The 24,354-nt window shown below is 49.7% G+C and overlaps 1 protein-coding gene and 1 non-coding gene across 5 annotated transcripts; one reads left to right on the top strand and one right to left on the bottom strand.

Annotated features, from left to right (window-relative positions):
* Positions 1 to 629: 629 nt before the first annotated feature.
* On the top strand, positions 630 to 19,984 carry C5H16orf95 (chromosome 5 C16orf95 homolog). 4 transcript variants are annotated; one of them, XM_038008188.2, is made up of 6 exons: positions 630 to 1,092; positions 2,353 to 2,404; positions 3,081 to 3,206; positions 13,970 to 14,164; positions 17,243 to 17,420; positions 17,554 to 19,984. In XM_038008188.2, the coding sequence occupies exons 1-6, from the start codon at positions 986 to 988 to the stop codon at positions 17,688 to 17,690; spliced, it is 795 nt and encodes a 264-aa protein (XP_037864116.2). In that variant the 5' UTR covers positions 630 to 985; the 3' UTR covers positions 17,691 to 19,984. The 4 variants fall into 4 exon arrangements, 3 of the variants coding, with proteins under 3 accessions (XP_037864116.2, XP_037864113.2, XP_007992476.3); XR_012093005.1 differs by having other exon boundaries at positions 657 to 1,298; positions 13,970 to 14,156; XM_038008185.2 differs by lacking the exon at positions 630 to 1,092 and adding an exon at positions 1,171 to 1,298.
* LOC119627780 (small nucleolar RNA U13) lies at positions 3,350 to 3,453 on the bottom strand. The gene has a single exon (XR_005244012.2). It is a non-coding gene; the product is annotated as a small nucleolar RNA U13 (small nucleolar RNA).
* Positions 19,985 to 24,354: the final 4,370 nt, after the last annotated feature.

The raw sequence follows: 24,354 nt of genomic DNA, 5'->3' as shown, positions 1-24,354 counted from the left end.
CTCGTGATGGTTTGGGCAAATACAATTATTAATCCAGAGTATCAGAGTCTGCATGAAAATACTGAAAAGTGAGGGTATACCCAGCCGTTTGCAAGAAATACAAATTGGAACTGGCAATAACTTAAGATAATTAGAGAGGCAGAGAGCACTGGGTTTTACTAAAATATTAAGACATTAATATTTTATGCGTCCTGTCTCCATGTCAGCAACTGCGCAAAGTACACGCGTTCAAGCGAAAAGAGCGGGTGGGGTGGGAAGGCTAATGGCCAGCCAGAGCTTCGGCGCTTGCACGCCCAGGCCACCGGGTGACGACTGCTTCCAATTCCGCGGCCTTTAAACCCCAGGTTGTTTTGAAAACAAAAAACAAAACAAAACAAAACCTATTTCTCTAAAAGTCACGATTCGAGCCCCACCTGAGGACGCAGCGATCCAGCGCCAACTCCTGTATCTATAAAGGAGTGACTTTACCAGAAGCGCCTATGCAAGACGCAGGGCCCCGCGCGGGCTGCTCCCACCTTTCTCTCCTTGCAGGGTACCGAGACCCTGGCTGGTGCGGCCGGTGGCCCCTCCGGCCCATCCGTCGGAAATGGTGAGTGGCTCCACGGCCCGGGGTCTGCAGAACCTACCCCAGCGGGAATAGCAGCCCTACACAGCCGCGCTCTGACCCGCTGACCCCGCGTCTCTGCGCGAGGGACCAATCAGCCGCCAGCTAAGTTCACATACCCAGAAGGCCATTTTTGATTGGCTGGGCGCGGGCCAATCAGCGGGACTGGCGGGCGCGCGGGGACTGTTGGGCTCCTCAGACGGTTTGATGTTGAGGTTTGGGTTGCTCTCGGGCTGGCTTCGGGCTGAGGCAGGAGGGAAAGGCGGGAGCTGGGGCGTCAGGGCCTGCGGACGATGTGTGTGTGAAAAGGCGCGTCAGCCATAAGAAGCCATACGCGTGCGAGCCGGTCCCCACTGCCCCCGCGGCGTTGTCACCATCATCATGAGGCCACTGGAGCAGCCTCGGGCGCTGCTGACGGGGATCCGGGCGCGGGGTGCGTCGGGCTCTGCAGGTTGGCACTCACACCCGGGGCGCAGGATGGCAGGCAAGTGCGTCCTGAATCCTGCCCGCGGGCACCCGACACCGCGTCTGTGAGTTCCCGCCCCGGCATTGCTGCATTACCTGTACGTAGGCAGAACTCTTGACCGCGACCCACAGGAACCTCACTTACATTGGCAGAAACACAAAAACGCAACTGATGGTTCCACATAACTGAAAATATCAGAAGTAGGCCTTCAGGCATGGATGTATCCAGGTACGCACTGACCATGGTCCTGGAAGGTTTCTCTCCATTTTTCAGCTTCCTTCCCTTTTACTGGCTTCCGTGTGGAGGCAAGATGATCACCAGGACCTCCTGAGGTTTACATGTTATCAGATTATCAACCTCAACAGAAAGGAGTTTCTTTTTTCCCCAGCCTTCCAGGCTGGGCAGTGGTGAGTTGGGCCCACCTGCACTACCTGAGATGGGTGTGGGCCCCCTCCCCTACCAGGAATATAGCAGTGCTGTCTTTACCAGAAGGGGCCTTGGATGCTGTGGAGGGCAATGCCCCTATCCTCTGTTTTCAAGCATTAGCTGGGAGAGTTGATGCTTGAATCTATTACTTTAACAAAAAACAGCACTAATAATAATGGTTATTATGACAATGAAACATGAAAGCACTTGTATCACTCTTACGGTTTCCACAGTACAAAACACTTTGACCCACCACTGTCAGGGAAGCAGGGCTTTGCACCCACTGGAGACGCTTTATCAGTCAGCATTCAAGCAGTTTGTTGTGGGGTGGAACAGGGAAGAGTAACACAGGCTGTGTAACCCCAAATGCTTTGTCATCCCAGAGACAAAGCGCCTGGGTTTTTATAGTGGAAGGAGGTTCATTAATGGACACTTTGACGATATTTTCCTTCAGTATTTCAGTAAGTTGGGGATGTCTGACAAACCATCACAGGTGATGTGATTGGCAGCTCCATGTCTAGGAAAGTTCTCACTAGGTTGGAATGCTCCCATCTTTTCTGATGGTCCAAGCACAAGTTTAGCTGGAGTCAGCTTGAAGTTGGTTGCCTTGGGAATGCGAGATTCCACGAGAGCCAGCCCCCAGGATCCCCTAGACATTAACGCGTGAGCAAGCACACACCTGCTTCTGATGTCACCCTCTCACTCTTCTTGGGCTCAGAGGATCCTCCCGTGTCCCCGCCACCCCTGGGCTTTATTGTTAAGAGTCAGTTCTGAGAAGGCAGGCCCAGGCCTGTGCCCTAGCATCCCTGCCCCCTAGTTTACACAAACCCTAAGCTTTTCTGTTCTTCTTTTCTAGGAATAGCCCATTTCAAACCTACAAGAAAGAAGTGTGCCTCCCAGGTCATTCGGTAAGGAAAGCAAATCCTCAGCCACTTGACCCTGACCCCAACATGCCCTTGTGGGGTGAGGAGAGCAGAGAATGTGGGTCCAGAAGCTGCATCCCATGAGAGAATGCTACAAACACAAAAGTGTGGGTGCAGGAGCTATCCCTGGGCCTCCAGAACACCTGCCAGGCTGTCACAACACCTCAGAGTTCAGCAGGCCACCTAATGTACCTGCTCTGGGCATCAGCTTCTCCGTCTGCCCCTGGAGGTGATGGCAGCCCCTCTCCTTCCTGCCTGAGGGTGTTGCGAAGGTCACACGGGATGGATGTGGAAGCTCTTGCAGACCAGAGTGAGACAGATGGCCCTAAGGGCAGTGCTCATGTGCCCATAAGCTCTAAAGCTGCTTGTACATCCCCATTTTCAGAGGGGACCATGAGACTTGCTCATTGTAGCATGGCAGTAAATGGCCGAGAATCCCGGTGCACCTGGTTTGCAAGCTCTGGCAGATCCCCCTCCAAATGACCTTGGAGGTCTCAGGGCAAGCCATGGTAGCCTGCTTCTTTCCAAGCTGCAGTAGGAGCCAGGGACCCTGCCCCCGGACACCATCTTCCTGAGCACAGATCTACTGTGCCTGAGAGCCTCCTGTATCCCTGCAAATGCAGCATCAAACTCAGTTCTGTCGTTTCTGGATCTTACTCAGATGCACCCTGGCCCCTGGGCCGTCTGCTGTGAGTGCCAGACCAGATTCGGGGGCCGCCTACCTGTGCCCAGGGTGGAAGCAGCACTGCCTTACTGGGTCCCTCTGTCCCTGAGACCCCGAAAGCAGGTAGGTGACTTGAACCAGGAAGTCTTCACCCCGGGTCCAGGGTGAATGTCAGGGGACCAGTCACCCCTCAGAATTAGAAGTATTATATGAATGGATATTTTAACATTTCAAGAAGACAGTTTGAGATTATTTATTTATTTTCGTGTCAGATGGGTAATGTGCTGACATCGTAGCAAGGCCTGAGGGAAGCACACCTCACACATGTGCATGAGTGCCCAGTTATCATACTTATGAACTTTAAAAGGATCTGTGATTTTTAAACAGTTTTTTCTAAAAACTAGACTTTTAGAGGTTTGATTGGCATATGATAAACTGCACGTGTGGAAAATGTACCATGTGGTAAGTCTTGCCATAGGTATTCCCCCCTGAACCCACCACCACCATCAAGATAATGAGCATTTACACAACCCTTAACCATGTCCGTGGGCTCCTTTTAACTTTACCCAACATTCTGTACCCTGACATCCCCAGACAAACACTGATCTGCTTTCTGTCACTGTAGATTAATTTGCATTTCTGAGAATTTTATATAAATGAAGTCATAGACTGTGTACTCTTTCGTCTGGCTTCTTTCACTTAGCATAATTATTTTGAGATTCTTCTACGTAATCATGGGCATCAATAGTCATTCTTTTTATTATTGAGTAATGCTGCATTATATGAATAGACCACGGTTTATTCATTCACCCAGAAGGACATTTGGGTTGTTTCTACTTCTTATGTGTTACACACAAAGCTGCTATGAACATTTGTGTACAAGGCTTTGTACTCACATATGCCTTCATTCTTCTTTGGTAAATACCAAGGAGTGGAATTCCTGAATCATATGGTAGTTGTATATTTAACTTTAAAAAAGAAGTCTGTTGACTGTTTTCCACCATTTTACATTTCTACCAGCAGTATCTAAAGTTCCAATTCCTCCACATTGTCATCAACACTTGGTTTGGCTGATCTTTTTAATTTGAGCCGTCTTAATAGGTGTCTATCTCATTATAGTTTTCATTTGTATACCTGTCATAATTGGTGATGTCAAGGATCTCTTCATGTGCTTTTGATATCTGATGTCTTACTCGATGAAGCATCTGTTTAATTATTTTGCCCCTTTATAAGAATTGCTTTTTTAAATTACTGAGTTTTGATGGTTCTTTATATATTCTAGATGCAAATTATTGATCTCAGATTCAATTTTTAAATATCTTTCCATGTCTTTCGCCCGTCTTTTTTTTTTTTTTTTTCCTGAGACTGGGTCTCACTCTGTTGCCCAGAATGGAGTGCACAATCTTGGCTCACTACAAACTTGAACTCCCCAGCTCAAGCAATCCTCCCGCCTCAGCCCTTCAAGTAACTGGAACCACAGGTGTGCACCACCATACAAGGCTAATTTTGTTTATTTTTTATGGAGATAAGGTCTCACTTTGTTGCCCTGGCTGGTCTCAAACTCCTGGGCTCAAGTGATCCACCTGTGTCGGCCTCCCAGTGTGCTGGGATCAGGGTGCGAGCCACCATGCCTGACCTGGCTTGTCTTTTTATTCTCTTATCAGTATCTTTCAGAGAGAGAAGTTTTACCTTTTGGTGAAGTTCAGTTTATCAATTCCATGTTTTCTGGATCTTGCCTAGGTGTGCCTATCCCCAGCACAGCAGTGGATCATGCTTCAGGTGTCGTAGCTAACAGATCTTTGCTGAGCCAGAGGTCAGAAAAGGTTTTTTCTGATGTTTCCTTTTAGAAGTTTTATAATTTTATGTTTATTTCTGTGATCCATTTTGAGTTAATTTTTGTATATAGTGTGAGGTATGGATTGAATTTTTTTTTTTGGAGATAGAGTCTTGCTGTTTTGCCCAGGCTGGAGTGCAGGGGCATGATCTTGGTCATTCTTTTTATTACTGAGTGATGCTGCATTATATGAATAGATCACAGTTTATTCACTCACCCAGAAGGACATTTGGGTTGTTTCTACTTCTACCTCCACCTCCCAGATTCAAGCGATTCTTCTGCCTCAGCCTCCCAAGTAGCTGGGACTACAAGCACACACCACCATGCCTGGCTAATTTTTTGTATTTTTAGTAGAGACAGGGTTTCACCATGTTGGCCAGGCTGATCTTGAACTCTTGATCTCAGGTGATCCGCCCACCTCAGCCTCCCAAAGTGCTGGGATTACAGGCATGAGCCACCGTGCCCAGCCTTGAATTGGGTTTGTTTGCATATGACAGTCTAATTTTTCTAGCACCATCTATTGTAAGGGCTGTATTTTCTCTACTGACCCGCCTTTATACCTTTGTCAAAGATTAGTTGTTGCTGTAGTTTAGATGTTTGTCCCCTCAAACCTCATGATAAAATTTGATCTCCAGTGTTGGAGCTAGGGATCCCCAGTGTTGGAGGTATTCGGGTCATGGGGGGCAGGTCCCTCCTGGATGGATTGGTGCTGTCCTTATGGTAGTGACTCAGTTCTCTCTCTACTAGTTCCCAAGAGAGCTGGTTGTTAAAAAGAGCCTGGCATCTCCTCCCCTTTTTCTGGCTTCCTCTCTCGTATGTGATCTCAACATATGTGGGCTCCCCTTCACCTTCCACCATGAGAGGAAGCAGACTCCCAATCTTGAACTTTCCAGCCATCAGAATCGTGAACCAGATAAACCTCTTTTTTTTTTTTTTGAGACAGAGTCTTGCTCTGTCGTCCACACTGGAGTGCAGTGGCATGATTGATTTCAGCTCACTGCAACCTCTGCCTCCCAGGTTCAAGTGATTCCCCTGCCTCCTACCTCAGACCCCTAAGTAGTTGGGATTACAGGCACTCGCCACCATGCCCGGCTAATTTTAATATTTTTGGTAGAGATGGGGTTTTACCATGTTGGCCAGGCTAGTCTCAAACTTCTGACTTCAAGTGATCCACCTGCCTTGGCCTTCCAAAGTGCTGGGATTACAGGCATGAACCACCACCACACCTGGCCAAGCCTCTTTTCTTAATAAAATACACTGCCTCAGCTATTCCTTTATAGCCACACAAGTGGACTAAGACAGTTGTTCATATATGTATGAATTTATTTGTGAACCCTCTTCTGATCTAATTGTCTATCTTTATGCTAATACTACACTGTCTTGATTATTGTGTCTTGACTTTATAATGTCTGGAAGTCAAGTAGGGCTCATTTTCAAACTTTGTTTTTCAGAGTTGGCTATATATATATATTTTTTGCATTTCCATGTGAATTTTACAATCAGTTTGTCAATTTCTACAAAAGCACCCTACTGGGATTTTCGTTGGGACTGTATGGGCTTTGTAGATCAGTTTGAAGAGAATTGTCTTTTGAAAAATATTGAGTCTTTTGACCCATAAACATGATACATTTCTACATTTATTTAGGTTTTCTTTAATATTTCCCATAAATATTTTGCAACTTTTATTATATAGGCTTTATACATTTTTTTTTGTCAGATTTACCCGTAAGTATTTCATAATTTTGATGACATTGTTTTTGAATTTCAATGTATGACTTTGCATTGCTGGTATTTAGAAGTACAACTGATTTTTGTCTGTTGTTCTTGTATTCTACAATATTGCTAAGCCTATTTATTCTAGTAGCTCTTTTTGTGGATTCCATCAGATATTCTACACAGATGATTGTGTCATCTGCAAGTAGAGATGGCTTTCTTTCTCCCTTTTCGATTTGGAGACTTTTATTTTTCTTGCTTGATACGCTGGCTAGACCTTTCACTACAGTGTTGAATAGAGCAGTGAGGAGACATTCTTATCCTGCTTATGAGGGATGGCATTCAGTTTTTCTTTTTCTGTTCTTTTCTTTTTTTTTTTTTTTCTGAGATGGAGTCTCACTCTGCCGCCCAGGCTGGAGTGCAGTGGCATGATTTTGGCTCACTACAACCTCCGTCTCCCAGGTTCAAGTGATTATCTTGCCTTAGTCTCCCGGGTAGCTGAGATTACAGATGCCTGCCACCACTCCCGGCTAATTTTTGTATTTTTAGTAGAGATGGGGTTTCACCATATTGACCAGTCTGGTCTCGAACTCCTGACCTTAAGTGATCCACCTGCCTTGGCCTCCCAAAATGCTGGGACTACTGACATGAGCCACTGCTCCCGGCCTTCCCCCCGATTTCTGATAGCCCCTACCACTACGTGCAGGGCTGTAACTCCTCCTCCTGCTGTAACCTCCTCCTCATCCTGTTGCCCAAACCATATGCCTGGTCGAACCCGCAGCTGAGAGGTGTGACCACCCTGTCTTTCTGCTGGAGAGGCTGCAGGGTCACAGTGCCAAGGGTGGGCTGTAGGGAGGGTGAGGAACTGAGGCAAGAGTGTCATTTGCTATAATTCACATACATACGATTGCGTGCACATTCCTTTTTGAAAAATGCAAATGGTAGTGTACTGAACTCACAGTGCTGCATTTTCCTCACTTCATATCCTGTCTCAGAGTTTATTCCATGTCAGTCCAGACAGCTCTGTTCCATTCTTCCCAAGGCTGCCTATACCCTATTGCCCGATGTCTGTCATTTATTGTCTCTTACTGAAAGACATTCAGGCTGTCCAGTCACTCCTGATAATGGTGCAGCGAATATTTCTGTACATAGTAACTTTGCAGATGTGAAAGCATCCTCATAGGAAACATTCCTGCAAGTGGAATTGCCGCATCAAAGGCTGTCTATTTTAGAACCTGATAGACTTTGTTAAGATGCCAGCAGAGCCCTCTTTATAGCTGAGAGCACTGAGGCACAGGGATGCTAAGTGTCGTGCCCAAGGACCCCAGCTGGAGACCACCAGGCCAGGATAGAGCCAGGTCTTCCAATACCAACCTGCGTGCTCTGCCAGGGCACAGGTGCAGATGAGGGGTAGGGAATCCAGGTGAGCCACGGAGGTCTTGTGTCTCCCAACAGTGGGCATGTTGTAGACAGTAGACCACAGTCCCTTATCTGGAGTGGTTGGGTGTGCTTGTGGGCGGAAACAGCTCTCCAGGGCCTGCCCTCATACCAAGACCGAGCCAGGAGTCTTCTGGGGAATGGCTCCATCAGGGAGTCGCTTCTGGGGAATGGCTCCATCAGGGAGTCGCTGGGGGCAGGAGTGGCTCCATCCCCTTCTGAATCTTCTCCTCCCATCCTCTCTGTTAGAGTCAAAAGATGGTTCAGTTTTATATCCCCCAAACCACCAAGATGTGCCCCTGCCTATGCCATCGCTTTGGGGGCCGCCTCCCGATGCCTAGGGACCAGGCAGTGATGCCCTACTGGGTGCCCCAGGTTCTGAGGTCTCAGCCGCAGGTAAGGAGGAGGCGCACACTGCAGTGAGGACTGAAGAGTGAGGTGGGGGCCGGGAAAAGGGGAGACGGGAGGAAGAAGGGGAAGAGGGGTACCTGGGCTCTGCTCCCACAGAGGCCTCTGTGGTGTCCAGAGAAGATCCCGTGGCAGTTGTGGCCATGGGCCTGGGAGCACAGAGGGCAGGTGTGGCTCAGGGAGGCCGGCTCAGTCTCCCAGTTGGCACTGGAAGGGCAGGGCCACGCTGCGCTCTGCAGAGGGCTGTTTGTTCTGGCCCTCACTGCTGCTGCTGCTGCTTTCCTCCCTCTCTTCCTCCCACACTGCATTCTCCTCGGCCTCTCTCACCTCCCTGCCTCGTCCTTCTCACACCACCTCCCTTCCCTGGCCCGGCCCTCCTCTGACTCTCTCTTCTGGCCCTGGCTGCATAGAGGGAGGTGAGAAGGAGGGTGCCCCGGATGGGCCACCACCAGATGGCCTGTCCTCTCTGCTCTTGCTGGCTGCCTCCACAGCGCTAGTTCTGGGCAGCGGCAGCAGGCCCCTTCCTAGCTCCCTGGGCCTCTCACTCCCCTGCCTTCCCCGTGTCCTGGGTGGTAGACAGGAGCTTCCTTCCTTCCCCCTGACTTCCAGTTGCTGGTTTTCCATCATTGGGTGGCAGGCTGTCCTCAGAGAAAAGAGCCTGCAGGCCTTATAAGGAGGAGCCCAGGGCTTTTATCTTGAGGCAGCCAGCACCCCTCCTGGAGGTTTGGAGTCTCAATCACCAGGCTCTCCCCCCTTGGAGGGTCACCAGGCTGACTGCTTGCCTCCATTCTTGTCTTTTAGATGGTCAGGAGGCAGGAGAGTTTGAAAGGCATCCAAGGTAACTCCAGTGTGCGTGTGTCTCATGTCATCCCCCTCCCCAGAAAGGCGGGGTTCATGAGCATCATGGTGTATGGCAGGGGAACCTCTCATTCCCAGACACCTGCCCACAGTGTAACAGTGACATGCATGTGGCTTCCCTCCCCTTCTCAACAGCCATCCCTGGTCACCCACTACCTTCCCCCAGTGAGCCCAGAGAAACCTCTGCTCTACAGCAGACCCTACCCATCTGCCAGCAGTGGCTCTCCGGATGAAGCCAACTCCCAGCCTGGGCGTAGATGAGACCTAAAGTGGTTTTATGAAGCTCCAATCTTCTATAATTTATGACATAGTATGTGTGTATATATTTATGACATAGTACATATTCCTATATATATCCTATTATATACTCATACACTCATATAGTCATGGCACATTGTATATTCAAAACACAAAACTTACGTATCTATTCATTACATAGTATGGTCATACATTCATACGTTTGTGACCTGGTGTATATACATTCACATGTTCATGATAGTCATAGTATATACTCACATTCATGTATTCACAATACAATATGCATTCATATGAGGGGCCTTGAAAAAGTTTATGGGAAATGCATATAATATACCAGGTGCTGTGGCTCATGCCTGTAATCCCAGCACTTTGGGGGGCTGAGGAGACTGGATTGCCTGAGCTCAGGAGTTTGAGACCAGCCTGGGCAACATAATAAAACCTTGTCTCTGCTAAAATACAAAAAGTTAGTTGGGCATGGTGGCACATGTCTGTAGTCCCAGCTACTTGGGAGGCTGAGGCATGAGAATTGCTTGAACCCAGGAGGCAGAGGTTGCAGTGAGCTGAGATCACACCATTGCACTCCAGCCTGGGCAACAGAGTAAGACTCTGTCTCCAAAAAAAAAAAAAAGAAAAAAAAGAAAAAGAAAATGTATATAATAAAAAAAGCAATGAAACAATGTATGGATTTCAGGTTTTTTTTGCACCAAACTAAACTCATACTAACTTATTATAACATATCTGAATAGGGTCTAGTTTGAGGTGCTAAGAAGGAGAAGACATCAGTTTAAAAAGAGTCCGTTTCAGAGCAGCATGAATTCTGCTAAAATTGAAGCCAGAACAAACATCTTTATGGTGAAGCTTGGGTGGAACAATGGTAAAGTCATTGATACTTTATGACAAGTTTATGGTGACAGTGCACCACAGAACAGCAGTTTCCAGATGGGTGACTCATTTAAGAAGGGATGAGGCGAGGCTGAAGGTGCAGCCTGCAGTGCCAGCCCATCCACATCAGTTTGTGAGAAAAAACATTCATATTGTTCATGCCCCAAATAAAGAGGACTGATGATTACCAGCAGAAACACTAGCCAACATCACAGACATCTCAACTGGCTCAGCTTACACAATTCTGACTGCAGAATCAAGGATGAGCAAACCTTCCACTCAGAGGGCACCAAACCCATTGTGTTCAGATCAGCTGCAGACAAGAACAGAGCTTTCAGTGGAAATTTTAAAGAAGTGGGATCAAGATCCTAAAACATTTCTTTGAAGAATTGTAACAGGAGATGAAACATGGCTTTGCCAGTACCATCCTGAAGACAAAGCACAACCAAAGCAATGGCTGTCGAGGGCTAATCGTGGTCCCATCATGGTAAGAGTGGATGGGACAAGAGCAAAGGTCATGGCACAGTTTTTTGGGATGCTCAAGGCATTTTGCTGGTTGACTTTCTGGAGGACCAAAGAATGATAACATCTGCTTATTGATTGATTGATTGATTGATTGACTGAGATGTAGTCTCGCTCTGTCGCCCAGGCTGGAGTGCAGTGGCACAGTCTGGGCTCACCACAACTTCTGCCCTCTGGGTTCAAGTGATTCTCCTTCCTCAGCCTCCCGAGTAGCTGGGATTACAGGCGTGCACCACCACCCCTGGCTAATTTTTGTATTTTTAGTAGAGACGGGGTTTCACCATGTTGGTCAGGCTGGTCTCAAACTCCTGACCTCATGATCCTCCCACCTTGGCCTCCCAAAGTGCTGGGATTAGAGGCATGAACCACTGTGTCCAGCCAACATCTGCTTATTGTGGGAGTGTTTTGAGGAAGTTAGCCAAAGCTCTAGCAGAAAAACACTCTGGAAAGCTCCACCAGAGTCCCTCTCGACCACAGCAAGGCTCCCGCTCATTCCTCTTGTCAAACGAGGGCAACTTTGTGAGAGTTTTGATGGGAAATTATTAGGCATCCACCTTACAGCCAAATTACAGTCCTGATTTGGCTCTTTCTGTCTTCTTTGTTTTCTAATCTTAAAAAATCTTTAAAGGGCACCCATTTTCTTCAGTTAATAATGTAATAAAAGACTGCATTGATGTGTTTAAATTCCCAGGACCCTCAGCTCTTTCAAGATGGACTAAACGGCTGGTGTCATCACTGACAAAAGTGTCTTGACCTTGTGGAGCTTATGTTGAGAAACAAACTTGATATTTTTTATTTCTTTATTTTTATTTTGTTTTGGGATGGAGTATCATTCTGTCATCCAGGCTGGAGTGCAATGGCGTGATCTCGGCTCACTGCAACCTCCGCTTCCTGGGTTCGAGCGATTCTCCTGCCTCAGCCTCCTGAGTAGCTGGGACTATAGGAGCGTACCACCACAACCAGCTGATTTTTGTATTTTTATTAGAGATGGGGTTTCACCATCTGCCAGGCTGGTCTTGAACTCCTGACCTCAGGTGATCCACCTGCTTTAGCCTTCCAAAGTGCTGGGATGACAGGTGTGAGCCACTGTGCCTGGGCTATTTTTATTTTTTAATTCCATGTTCTACAAACTTTTTGCAGTCCCCTTATGTATTCGTAGTTAAGTATATTTATGTATTTCTGTGTCTATGACCTGGTATGTAGATTGATCTGTCTGTGACCTGGCACATATGTGTATTTCTGCTCTCATGACATAGTATATGGGGAAATCAGGACCTCCACCCCCACCATTACTTTCTTTGTCTCTAAAAGGAGTGGGCTGGACTTGATCTTGAAGGTGTTTCCTGGTGCGAAGGGCTGCCGTGTCTGTGTTTTCTGGGCCGGCATCATGTCCTTCCCTTGGTGCGCCGACTCTTTGCAGTGGGTTTGCTTTGATGGAATGTATGAATGAGTAAATCTATGAATGGGGTTGGGGTCCCTGGAAAAGATGAGTGATTTGAGTGGAACCTGCAGAGGCAGGAGTCGGGGAATGCTTGGGAAACAAATAATCACCAACCAACCGCTCACCTCTTATGGCTCTTCGAACCGTATAATCACACATTTTTGGGTTTATATTTATTAAATATTTTTGGCTTTGAAAACTTTGCGTCTTGGCCGGGCGCGGTGGCTCAAGCCTGTAATCCCAGCACTTTGGGAGGCCGAGACGGGCGGATCACGAGGTCAGGAGATCGAGACCATCCTGGCTAACACGGTGAAACCCCGTCTCTACTAAAAAGTACAAAAAAATAGCCGGGCGAGGTGGCGGGCGCCTGTAGTCCCAGCTACTCGGGAGGCTGAGGCAGGAGAATGGCGTGAACCCGGGAGGCGGAGCTTGCGGTGAGCAGAGATCCGGCCACTGCACTCCAGCCTGGGCGACAGAGCGAGACTCCGTCTCAAAAAAAAAAAAAAAGAAAGAAAACTTTGCGTCTTTTAAGAAAAGCTAAAAGCTTAGTTGACATGCATCATCTGGTATCTGATACTTAAAATAAAAACAGCATTAATTTTTACTCCAATCATTGCTTTGCAGTTTAAGTGACTTATGTAAGTAACGTTTCGAGCCTCAAACCCATTCACGCCAGAAGATTTCCCAGCAGAGTGAAGAGAGCAGGGCTCGTTGCTGCCAGGAGAATTATGATCGTTCTCCCCTTTGGCCTCCAGTAGGGAGTGATTTAAAACAGTGAGACATTTTCTTTGGCCTCAAATCTGACTGATTTCCATTTTAACAAGAAAGTTCACATTTCTGATCTTACATTTTTTCTTGTAAAGACAGACTTAGATGCTTTTCTCCTCTATGTTTTTGTGCCATAATTTTTCATAAGGAAAGTATATTTATGATATTTATGTTAACATAATTAGTATATATTTTATATTAGTAGCATATTAACAGTGTAATAAAAAATAAAAACAAACTCTGGTATCTGGAGGATCACGTGCTGACCAGACCCCGTGTGGAAAGTGCTGAAGAGCATCAGGGAAATGGAAATGCCAGAATTCCATCTGTGCTTGTGGCTTTCCTTAAATTTTTATTATGGAAAATTTCAAATACTCCCCGAAGTGGAGATTGGCTTAAATCAGCATCACTCAGCTCCAGTCATTATCCAGTGTGGTTCCTCTGATCTTCACCACCCACTCCCGCTCCAAAAAAGATGATTTGGAAGCAAATCCTAGTTAGACGTTGTACATGTTCCATATGCGGTTCTAAAAGAGAAAGCTTCTTGAAAGACAGCCCCAATGCCGGTGTTACTCAGGAAATCATAAACCCGCAAGATGGCCTTTATCTCGTTAGCTCCGGATCAGTGTCCCCACCCCGGGGCTGTGGCTGGGCCCTGGAAGTCCCTGTTTCCCAGAGGCTCTGGGGCTGGTGTTGCAGCCTCCTTGTGGCTCACAGAGTCCTGGGGAACACGCCCTGTCCTCATCCCACCTTTTCTGTGCCTAGCACCCCAGCTGGATGCATGCTCCTGGCACAACTGCTGGCGGATCTGCGGTGACGAGCGCCTGCTGCCCAAGTGCCAGCAGCTCCAGGCCCCCGACCAGGATGAGCTACCGGCTCGCCCAGTGTGTCTGCTGCGCCTTGCCCTCCTGGCCCTCCTCCAGGCCATCCCGAGGGTCATTGTGGCCATTCGGTGAGCAGGTGGGGAATGGGGGACAGCGGGTGGCCCTGGCATGGTGATGTCCACCTGAGGGACGCTTGGTGACCGAGGGAGAGTTGGGGGCAGGGGTTAACTTGACAGGCAGCCGAGGCGGGGCGCTGTGAGTGTGCCCTGTGGCGCTCTGCACGGCGCAGGCTCTGCCCCGCCTCGCCTAGAGATGCCAGGGCAGTCTGGGGGCGGCGGGGGCCTCGTGGGGGCGGCGGGGGCCTCATGGGGCACTTCCACCCCTTCTCTGTTCCCAAGTTCTTTTTTTTTTTTTTTTTTTTTTTTGAGACGGAGTCTTGCTCTGTAGCCCAGACTGGAGTGCAGTGGCCGGATCTCAGCTCACTGCAAGCTCCGCCTCCCGGGTTCCCGCCATTCTCCTGCCTCAGCCTCCCGAGTAGCTGGGACTACAGGCGCCCGCCACCTCGCCCGGCTATTTTTTTTTTTTTGTATTTTTAGTAGAGACGGGGTTTCACCGTGTTGGCCAGGATGGTCTCGATCTCCTGACCTCGTGATCCGCCCGTCTCGGCCTCCCAAAGTGCTGGGATTACAGGCTTGAGCCACCGCGCCCGGCCTGTTCCCAAGTTCTAAAATGGCCCTACTCCCAGAAGGACACGGGTCCCAGTTTCCATACATTTCCATTGTTATGTTGGGGTCGATGGTGCATCTTAACAGCCACTCGCCCTCCAGCCTCTGAGCTCTGAGCACCCCCTCAGGTATAGGGACCTCCTGCCTGTACCCCCAGCTTGAACCCTAGCCGCCAGGCTCCATACTAGAAAGCCCCTTTCCCTGGTCTCTAGTCCCTACCCTCACCTAGGCTTCGAGTTTTACCCCTGGCACTCTTGCTGCTCATAGCCATGGCTTTCTGCTGGGATCCCTCCCCCAGGAAGCCTCCAGGGCCACTCCCCAGGCCGCAGCAGGACTTCGGGGAACAGTTGCTTCTTCCTCCCCATTTACTCTCGGCCTAGGCAGTGGCTCCTCTGCAAAGCCTCCCCTCCCCTCCTCGTCCCCATCATTGCCCATTGCAGCTCCTTCCTGCCTGGAGGCCTGCATCACCCTGCATGGACGAGGAGACCTGTGAACAAACATGCATACACAATTGAATTTACATGCATTTACTTGTTTGCTCCTTGTCTCCTCCATGCAATTGGAAGAGGAAGATTCAAAATGTGCAGTGTCTGCAGATAGCTGCCAGGTGTCCTGCCCTATTTTCTAGTTGTTCACAGCAGGAGCTTAGCCCGGTCTTGGTCACTCTGCCACACCTGGGAGTGGGAGCCCCTCCCGTGTTTTTTGGGTTATCCATTCTCATAGAGTTGGACATTACCTCCCGCTCCCTGGGCAGTCACAGTCGAGGCTGTGATGTGCATCAGGTAATGTGCATCAGGTATGGGTCCCTTGTGGGCCTGGGCGCCAGCCTCTCCAGGCCATGCATGGGGAAGGGGGCTGGGAGCGGGTACAGTGAGCTCTGCGTGATCTCCGAGCATGAGCAGTACCTGGGCAACAGTGAGAGCTTTCCTTTGTCATTTTTCTTGCGGATTTGTCTTTCTTTTTATGTTTGGCAACTTGGTGATCACATTTTGTTTGACTCCTTTGTACCCACACTGGGAGGAGCAAAGAACACCACTTGGCCTTCAAGGATGGGCGAGGCCGGGTGCTGTGGCCCACACCTGCATCCCAGCCTTAAAGGATGGGCAAGGTGTGGTGGCCTACACCTGGATCCCAGCACTTTGGGAGGCTAAGGTGGGAGGATCACTTGAGCCCAGGAGTTCAAGACCAGCTTGGGCAACATAGCAAGACCCCATCTCCATACAAAATTAAAAAATTAGCTGAGTGTAATGCTGTGGTCCCAGCTACTTGGGAGAATGAGGTGGGAAGATTGCTTGAGCCCACGGTGGGAGGATCACTTGAGCCCAGGAGTTCAAGACCAGCTTGGGCAATATAGCAAGACCCCATCTCCATACAAAATAAAAAAATTAGCTGACTGTGGTGCTGTGGTCCCAGCTACTTGGGAGGATGAGGTGGAAAGATTGCTTGAGCCCAGGAGTTTGCAGTTGCAGTAAGCTGATTGTGTCAGTACACTCCAGCCTGGGCAACAGAGCAAGATCTTATCTCTAAAAGAAATTTAAGAAACAATTTTAAAGGATCAATGTTAAGTAGATGGTCAGGGAACCCAAAAGGGAATTGCTGAACCCTGACCTCAAGCTCAAATTACCTGGTAAGATGGAAGGAATGGAAGGAAGGAGAGGGGAAGAAAAAGAGAAAGATGTCTGGGCTTCATCTAGAGATTTGGAGTAACTGTTCTGGGGAGGGCCTGGGCATGCTTTTGTTTTGAAGTTCCCCAGAAGTGCAGTCCAGGTGGAGACCCACCTGCATGTCAGTGCAGCTTCCTGTTTTTCCAGCCCCCAAATCCTGGCTCTTGGAGGCCCCCATCTTTTCCCGTCCTCATCAACAGCTTGTCTAGAAAGACCCAGGAAGCCACTCACCCTGTGGTGTTGGTGGTTCGTACGCTTCCATAGCAGGTGTCTGCTTCTGAGCCAAGCTCCCAGGGCAGCGGAGCAGGCACCAACCAGCATCCCAGGGGAGGGCACAGCTTGTCCGGCTGGGATGTGTGGGTGCCCTGTGAGGTGCTGCAAGCCACACACCCAGCTTATCTCAGGGGAAGCCTCGGCCGCTGGTCTGCCAGCCTGGAGAGATGTGCTGCAGCAGCTGGGGGTGGAAGGAGAGAGTGGACTTAGGATCTCTCGGCAGGGAGCCCCCAAGAGCAGGGCGAGACCTGCCTTCATTTCACCTGTTCCCTTTACAGTTCTGCAAAGCCAGCATTATCATCCCTTTTCAGAAGGAGTGGGCACTCAGAGGTGGAATGCCTTGCCCTGGTCCCACAGCTGGGAAGTGATGTGGCCGGGACTGCATCCCACCCCTCGTCCCCGCACCCCTTTCCTGCCTGGGATTCCTCCAGCCCTGTGCACCGTGGAGTGCCTCTGCCTTCCACTCCTGGAGGTTCCCCAAGGGCATGCTGAGGGCAACTGGTCTCAGCCTGGGGCCGGGTCCTAGTAACTGTCTCTCGCTTTGCTTTCCAGCCAGTTTTTTGGGATTTGAAGTTGGAATCTTCAGCTACTGTCAAGAATATCCACAAAAATGTGTCACAATCAAGATCTTTAACGAGAGTCCTCCAATCAGGAGGCGTCTGTGACAGCCGCTGTTTTCTCATAGAACAGAATCCACACCCAGGATTCAACCCAAATTATTTCTCATCAGGTGATTCTTGGTTGTAGCGAAGTTCATATGAATGTGGGTGAGCTTCTGTTATGAATGTGGTCAATAAATGTTATTCGTGAAACTCTAAACTGGCCACCTCTTAAATGATATCCTCTGATTTCCCTTCATTAAGGGGGGACTTGTCCCCATCTCCGTGTCCCTGGGGGAGGGCAGCCATTTCCGAGTGTCTCTTCAGGGACAGCAGATCCACTGGACAAGGGTCCGAAAATGGTATCAGCACCTGTGTCAGGTGGGTCTCACTTTAAGTAGCAGAACATTGTATATGTGAACTGAATTTTAAAATCTGAGATCTCTTTTACGTATCATAAAATTCACTCTTTTAGAGTATACAATTCAGTGGTTTTTAATATATTTACAGTGTTGTGCAACCATCACCGTTCATTCTAGAACATTTACCGCAAAAAGTCCCATACCATTAAGCAGTCACTCCTTCCCATCTCCCCCAACCCCTGGTGACTTCTGATATACTTTCTGTCTCTGGATTTGCCTGTTCTGGGACATTTCATCTCAATGCTGTCATCCGATGAGTGGTCTTTTATGACTGCCTTCTTTCACTTGGCATTACGCTTCATCCATGTTGAGGCGTATGTCAGTATGTCTTTTCTATTGATGGTTGAATTTTGGGTTGTTTCTGCTTTTCGGTGATTCTACTTTGTGAATAATATGGTTTGAACATTTACGTGCAAGTGTTTGTGTGGACAGAGGTTTGCATTTTTCTGGGGTGTACGCCTGGGAGCAGAATTGCTGGATCATATGTTACTCCATGTTTCATGTTTTGAGGAACTGAGCGGAACTGCTGGATCATATGTTACTCCATGTTTCATGTTTTGAGGAACTGAGCGGAACTGCCGGATCATATGTTACTCCATGTTTCATGTTTTGAGGAACTGAGCGGAACTGCTGGATCATATGTTACTCCATGTTTCATGTTTTGAGGAACTGAACGGAACTGCTGGATCATATGTTACTCATGTTTTGAGGAACTGCCCAGCTCTTGTCCACAGCAGCTGCACCATTTTCTATGCCCACCAGCAGTGCACCAGGGTTCCCATTTCCCTGCATCCTCACGACACTTGTTTCATCTGTGACTTTCCTGATAGCCATCCCAGCAGGTATGGAGTGGTGTCTCATTGTGGTTTCCATTTGCATTTTCCTAATAACTAATGATGCTGAACGTCTTTCCATGTGCTTGTTGGACATTTGTATAACTTCTTTGGAGAAGCGTCTATTCAAATACTTTGTCTATCTATAGATACATAGATACACACACACATACACACACACACACATATATATAGATGTGCCCCTACACACATATATGTAGTTTTTAGACAGGGTCTCACTCTGTCACCCAGGCTGGAGTGCAGTGGTGCAGTCATAACTCACCAAAGCCTTGGCCTCCTGGGCTCAAGGAATCCTCCTGCTTCAGCCTCTCATGTGGTTGGGAACACAGGCACATACCACCATACCCGGCTATTAATAGTTTTTTTTTTAATTTTTGTGGAGACGGGGTCTCGCTTTATTGCCTAGACTGGTCTTGAACTCCTGGGCTCAAACGATCTTCCTGCCTCTGCCTCCCACAGTGCTAGGATTACAGGCATGAGTCACCATGCCTGGCCTTTTGTCTACATTTTAATTGAGTTGTCTGTCCATTTTTTTATTGTTGAGTTGTAAGTATTCTGTGTATATTCTGGATACTAGACCCATTTTCTTGATGATGTCCTTTGAAGTAGACGTGGGTTTTAAATTTTTGTGAAACACAGTTTATTTTTTCCTAGGTTGCATGGACTTTAGGTCGTATGCTTATAGCTAAGAAACCATTGCTGGATTCAATATCACAGGGACTTGCACTTGTGTTTTCTTTTTTTTTTTTCTATTTTTTTTGAGACAGAGTCTTGCTCTGTTGCCCATGCTGGAGTGCAGTGGTGTGATCTTGGTTCACTGCAGCCTCCACCTCTCGGGTTCAGACGATTCTCCTGCCTCAGCCTCCCAAGTAGCTGGGATTACAGGTGCCTGCCACCATGCCCGGCTAATTTTTGTATTTTTAGTAGAGACAGGGTTTCTCCATGTTGGCCAGGCTGGTCTCGATCTCCTGACCTCAAGTGATCTGCCCACCTTAGCCTTCCAAAGTGCTGGGATTACAGGTGTGAGCCACTGCACCTGGCCCTGTGTTTTCTTCTAAGAGTGTTATCGTTGTAGCTCTTACATTTAGGTTTTTAAAATCTATTTTGAGTTTAGTTTCTGTATATGGTATGAGGTAGATGTCCAGCTTCATTCTTTTGCTTGTGGATATCCAGTTGTCCTGCATAACACCATGAAATGATAAAAGTATAGAAATGGAGAGCAGATCAGTGGTTTCTGGGAGCTCAGGAAGGGTCTGGGTCTGGTGGGAAGGAAGGGCCTGTGGTTATAGAGGGGCAGCATGAGGCCTTCTTGTGGCTGGAAACACATCAGTGGCAGTATTCTGGTTGCAGTATTGTACTGTGGTTTTGCCATGTGTTACCAGTTGGGGCAAACTGAATAAAGGATAACGTGAGGTTTCTCTGTATTATCTCTCTTTTTTTTGAGACCGGGTCTCACCCTGTCGCCCAGGCTGGAGTGCAGTGGCACGATCTTGCCTCACTGCAACCTCCGTTCCTTGGGCTCAAGCGATCCTCCTGCCTTAGCCTCCTGAGTAACTGGGATTACAGGCTTGCACCACCATGCCTGGCTAATATTAATATTTGGTTTCACCATGTTGGCCTGGCTGGTCTCAAACTCCTGACCTCAAGTGATCTGCCTGCCTCGGCCTCCCAAAATGCTGGGATTACAGTTGTGAGCCACCACTCCTGGCCTGTCTGTATTATTTGTTATATGTGTATGTGAGTCTATAATTATCTCAAAATGAGAAGTTTAATTGTAGAAGCAACACAATTCACTGTGAAAGACTTTAAGGATACAGAAAGGTACAAAGAAGAAAATAGAAACCACTCAGTTCCTCCCCGTGAGCAGATCTCTGTTATTACTGCCTGGGCAGGAAGGAAAGGACACATTCCTCCGGGGGTGACCAAAGGGAGGACGTAAAGGTGACAGACAGGCTTGGACAGTAGTTCGCACCTGTAATCCCAGCTACTCAGGAGCTGGGGAAGATTACTTGAGGCTGGGAGTTCGAGACCAGACTGGGCAACATAGCGAGAGTCTGTTTCTACAAAAAATATAAAAATTAGCCAGGCATAGTGGTGCATGCCTGTAGTCCCAACTACTTGGGAGGCTGAGGCGGGAAGATCTCTTGAGCCCAGGACTTTAAGGCTACAATGAGCTGTGATCACACCACTGCACTCCTGCCTGGGCAACACAGCAAGACCCTGTCTCTCTAAAAAAAGTGTCAAACAGGAACCAGACTCTGGGATGCTTGAACTGGGGGGTCCACTTTAGACACAAGGAAGAAAGATGTGGGGGTCTGAGATACACAGAACAAAGAGGGCTACAGCGAGTGGGCCAGGGCCTCGGGGTATCTTGGGCACATCCGTACCTCTGCGGTGGCCACCATGGAGGGCCTCTTGTCTTCCCTGGGGGAATGGAAGCTGTGTTCTCCTGGGGCACATCTTCAGTGGCCCTAGGGCAACATTAAACATCATTTATTCAATCAGCAGATATTTATTGGATACCTGGCACCAGGGAGACAGCATAAGAAGACATATGCTGCCCCCAGGATGCCACTGGGCTGCGGGGGTATTATAATTGAGGCAAGGGTCGTTGTCATGACTGAGGCACACATGAACACAAGGAGGGCCCAGGAGCGCTGTCAGTGACCTGCTAACCATTCCCACATTGCCACAAGGACCAGCAACCTCTGTCTGGGGTGTTCTTGCTGCGGGAGCCACTGCAGGGACAGGCTGGACGTACAGGAGGTGATGTCCCAGGAGCAGCCCTTGGTCGATGATGGGTGGGAGGTGTGGGTCAGCACTTCTGTCCCCTTGCCCTTCGACGGGGATGACTCTGGGCTGTGTTCCCAGCAGGACTGAGCCCCTACCACCCACAGGGGCCACCTTCTTGCCAGCGTCCTTCATCCCAGCTCTCCTTCCTTGCCTCACCTCCGCACTCACTCACAGGGCTTCCTGCATCACCTCCCCCAAAAAACACTTGCGCTCAATTCTTGCCTCAGGCTCTGCTTTTGGGGTGAACTCAAGATAAGACAAGGTGAGCAGACCCCATCTCACCAGTCAGGGAGGAAGCTCCATTGGAGCAGAGATCTGAAGACAATTCCAGGTAACCTGGCAATGAAAGGTGATGCCAGAGTGCCCGGGCACAGGCACAGCAGGAGGGGACAGTCTGGAGGTGACAGGTGGGGGCATTCGGCCACATAAGCCAGTTAGGGTGGCTGGGTCGTGGCATGGGCAGCCAAGAGCACTGGAGGATGAAGCGGATGGCAGAGAGCTGGGGAGGCTGCCAGAGCATCACACTTGTGTGGCTAAAGCCTGCACCACAGCCAGGTTGAGGGCATATTCCAGAAGGCTGTGAAGTCCTGGGCCCCCTGGCCCTGTCAGTGGCCGGGGAGGACAGGTCAAGGCAGTGGCCACAGCAGCCCGTGCCCACAGGCTGCAGTTTGGAGAAACCACTCCAGCTGAAGTGTGTTGGATGGAATAGAGTGGCGAGAGTGGACACGGGAAGCCAGCTTGGAGGCTGCAGCAGGAAACCTGGTGGGGGACAGCGGTGTCTGGACCTCAGTGGTGGTGGCAGTGGCTGTGTTCCAGGTACATAGGGGTATTTGGCTCTGTTGTCTACATCTGTGAGGATGTGTTCTTGGGAAGTGGTACCTGAGGCTGCACCACATGTCCCGATTAACCCAGGGACAATGTCGCTGCAGTCCACACGGGACCATGGCTTCTATAGACGGACCCCAGACAGCCCTCCGCCTGCAGGCGTCATCTTGAAACTTGGCGTTAGGAGCCACAAGAGGGCACTGTTGAGAGACTTTCGCATAGAAGCCCCAGAAGGCCAGGGCTGGAGGGGGCTTCAGTTGCCCAGGTCAGCCCTTGGTTTGTGGGAGAGGGAGCTGTGACTTCCTGGACCTGGTGAGGCCCAGGGAGGTGAAATGTGGGGTAAAGCTGTTTAAAGGGTTTTGGAGAAGATGCTCCTGTTGTCTGCACCCCAGACTCCAGTCAGGACCCCAGAGAAACACTCTGTCCCTCCCTCCCCATCTCCCCTCCACCCAGCCACACAGCCCTCCCTTCCTCCTCCCCTGCTGCCTTCCTTTTTCCTCCCCTCTGCCTCTCTTCCCCTCACTCTGCCCCAGGCCATTAACTGGGTAATGACCACACAGCCCAGCCCTGCCCAGTGGAACTTTCTGCGATGGTGGAAAAGTTGGTCTGTACCGTCTGGTTCAGGGGCCATGAACCACATGTGGCCGGAGTCCCACTGGCCCAGCCAGGCTGCCATGGCAGGTGGAGGCACTGCAGTCTGCCCAGCCCAGCCCAACCCAGGTCTTGGTGGCTTCTCAGGCTGCTCCTGGCAGTGCCTGGCCCCATCTTCTGAGAGCTCTCTGGTGACCTATGTGCCAAGACTTGGGGCCTGGGAGGGGCCGTGGGGACACTGGTCCAATCGCCTCATTCACAGATGGGGACACTGAGGCCCAGAGAGGGCCATGCCCTGTCCCAAGCCACACAGAAGCTGGTGGCACATGCGAGACTTGGCCTTGGCTCTCCTGCAGCCCATCCAGGTCACCTTTTGTTCGGCGGCCTCCCAGTTCCAGGTGGTGCCTCTCCATTTGTCCACTCTGGGGAGACCCTTTCTAAGCCTCCCCGTTAGAGGAACTGCAAATGGGTTGTGCTGCCTGGACACTGTAGCAAAGACCCCTGAGGTCACCCAGGCCCTTGAGGAAGCACCTCTGTGATCACTTAGTGATGTTTGGTCCAGGCTGGGCTGAGGCTCAGTGGTGTGAGTATCATGGGGCTTTTGCGGCTTTTTCCCAGGGACTCTTGCTGTGCTTGACACACAGTAGGTGCTGCGTCAGTACTTGTTGATTTTGGATACCTGCTGTTTTCTCTGGTGGGCATTGCACTGGGGGGTCTGGGAGCCCTGGGAGCCCACTGGGGCACTTGGAAGCTTCCTGTTTTCACTTTCGTCATTTCCAAGAGAGATAGTGCTGTTTGAGACCCTGTTTTTTTTTTTTTTTTTGAGACAGAGTCTTGCTCTGTAGCCCAGGCTGGAGTGCAGTGGCGCAATCTCAGCTCACTGCAAGCTCCGCCTGCCGGGTTCATGCCATTTTCCTGCCTCAGCCTCCCGAGTAGCTGGGACTACAGGCACCTGACACCATGCCTGGCTAATTTTTTGTATTTTTAGTAGAGATGGGGTTTTACCATGTTAGCCAGGATGGTCTCGATCTCCTGACCTCGTGATCCGCCTGCCTCGGCCTCCCATAGTGCTGGCATGACAGGCGTGAGCCACCGCACCCGGCCGAAGCCCCATTTTTATGTGAAAACAACAAACCTTCAGGCCAACCCATGGGCAGTGGAAGGGGTGGCATTCCGGAGGAGGCCAGCCTGGCATTCCAGATGTGGGGGATGTTGTCTCAGCACCAACCAGGCAAGTGTGTCCTTCCCAGCACACTGGCAGGGTGTGAGATTCCAGGAATCACAGGACACCAGCTCCTGGGTCCCAGGTGGGGAGCAGGAGGTGGCGGAGAGCAGGTGTCCGTGTGCGTCTTCGTCCACTCTACCCTGGCTGCTGGGGTTCGTCCCTCATATTGCCGACAGCATGGGCTTTGGGCAGTGGGAGATCCTGGGTTCTGGGGTGCTTGTAGCGCCAGGCAGAGTCCTCTAGGAGGTGATTGTGAAGCACAACTCCTCACCCATGTGAGCTTCAGGAGCCTCAGCCTCCTCCCTGCACCCCCAGCTGACCTCTGCTCTCTGTCTGAGCAAGGCCCCCCACCCAC

This window comes from Chlorocebus sabaeus, chromosome 5, assembly GCF_047675955.1.
Source record: "Chlorocebus sabaeus isolate Y175 chromosome 5, mChlSab1.0.hap1, whole genome shotgun sequence".
Taxonomy (NCBI): Eukaryota; Metazoa; Chordata; class Mammalia; order Primates; family Cercopithecidae; genus Chlorocebus; species Chlorocebus sabaeus.
The sequence above is the reverse complement of the archived record's forward strand: the minus strand, read 5'-3'. Positions and strand labels throughout refer to the sequence as shown.

Coding starts and splice junctions, on each gene's coding strand:
- C5H16orf95 (XM_038008188.2), top strand. CDS start 986: ATGAGGCCACTGGAGCAGCCTCGGGCGCTGCTGACGGGGATCCGGGCG. Junction 2,405..3,080: donor TGTGCCTCCCAGGTCATTCG/GTAAGGAAAGCA, acceptor GATCTTACTCAG/ATGCACCCTGGCCCCTGGGC. Junction 3,207..13,969: donor CCCTGAGACCCCGAAAGCAG/GTAGGTGACTTG, acceptor TTCTGTGCCTAG/CACCCCAGCTGGATGCATGC.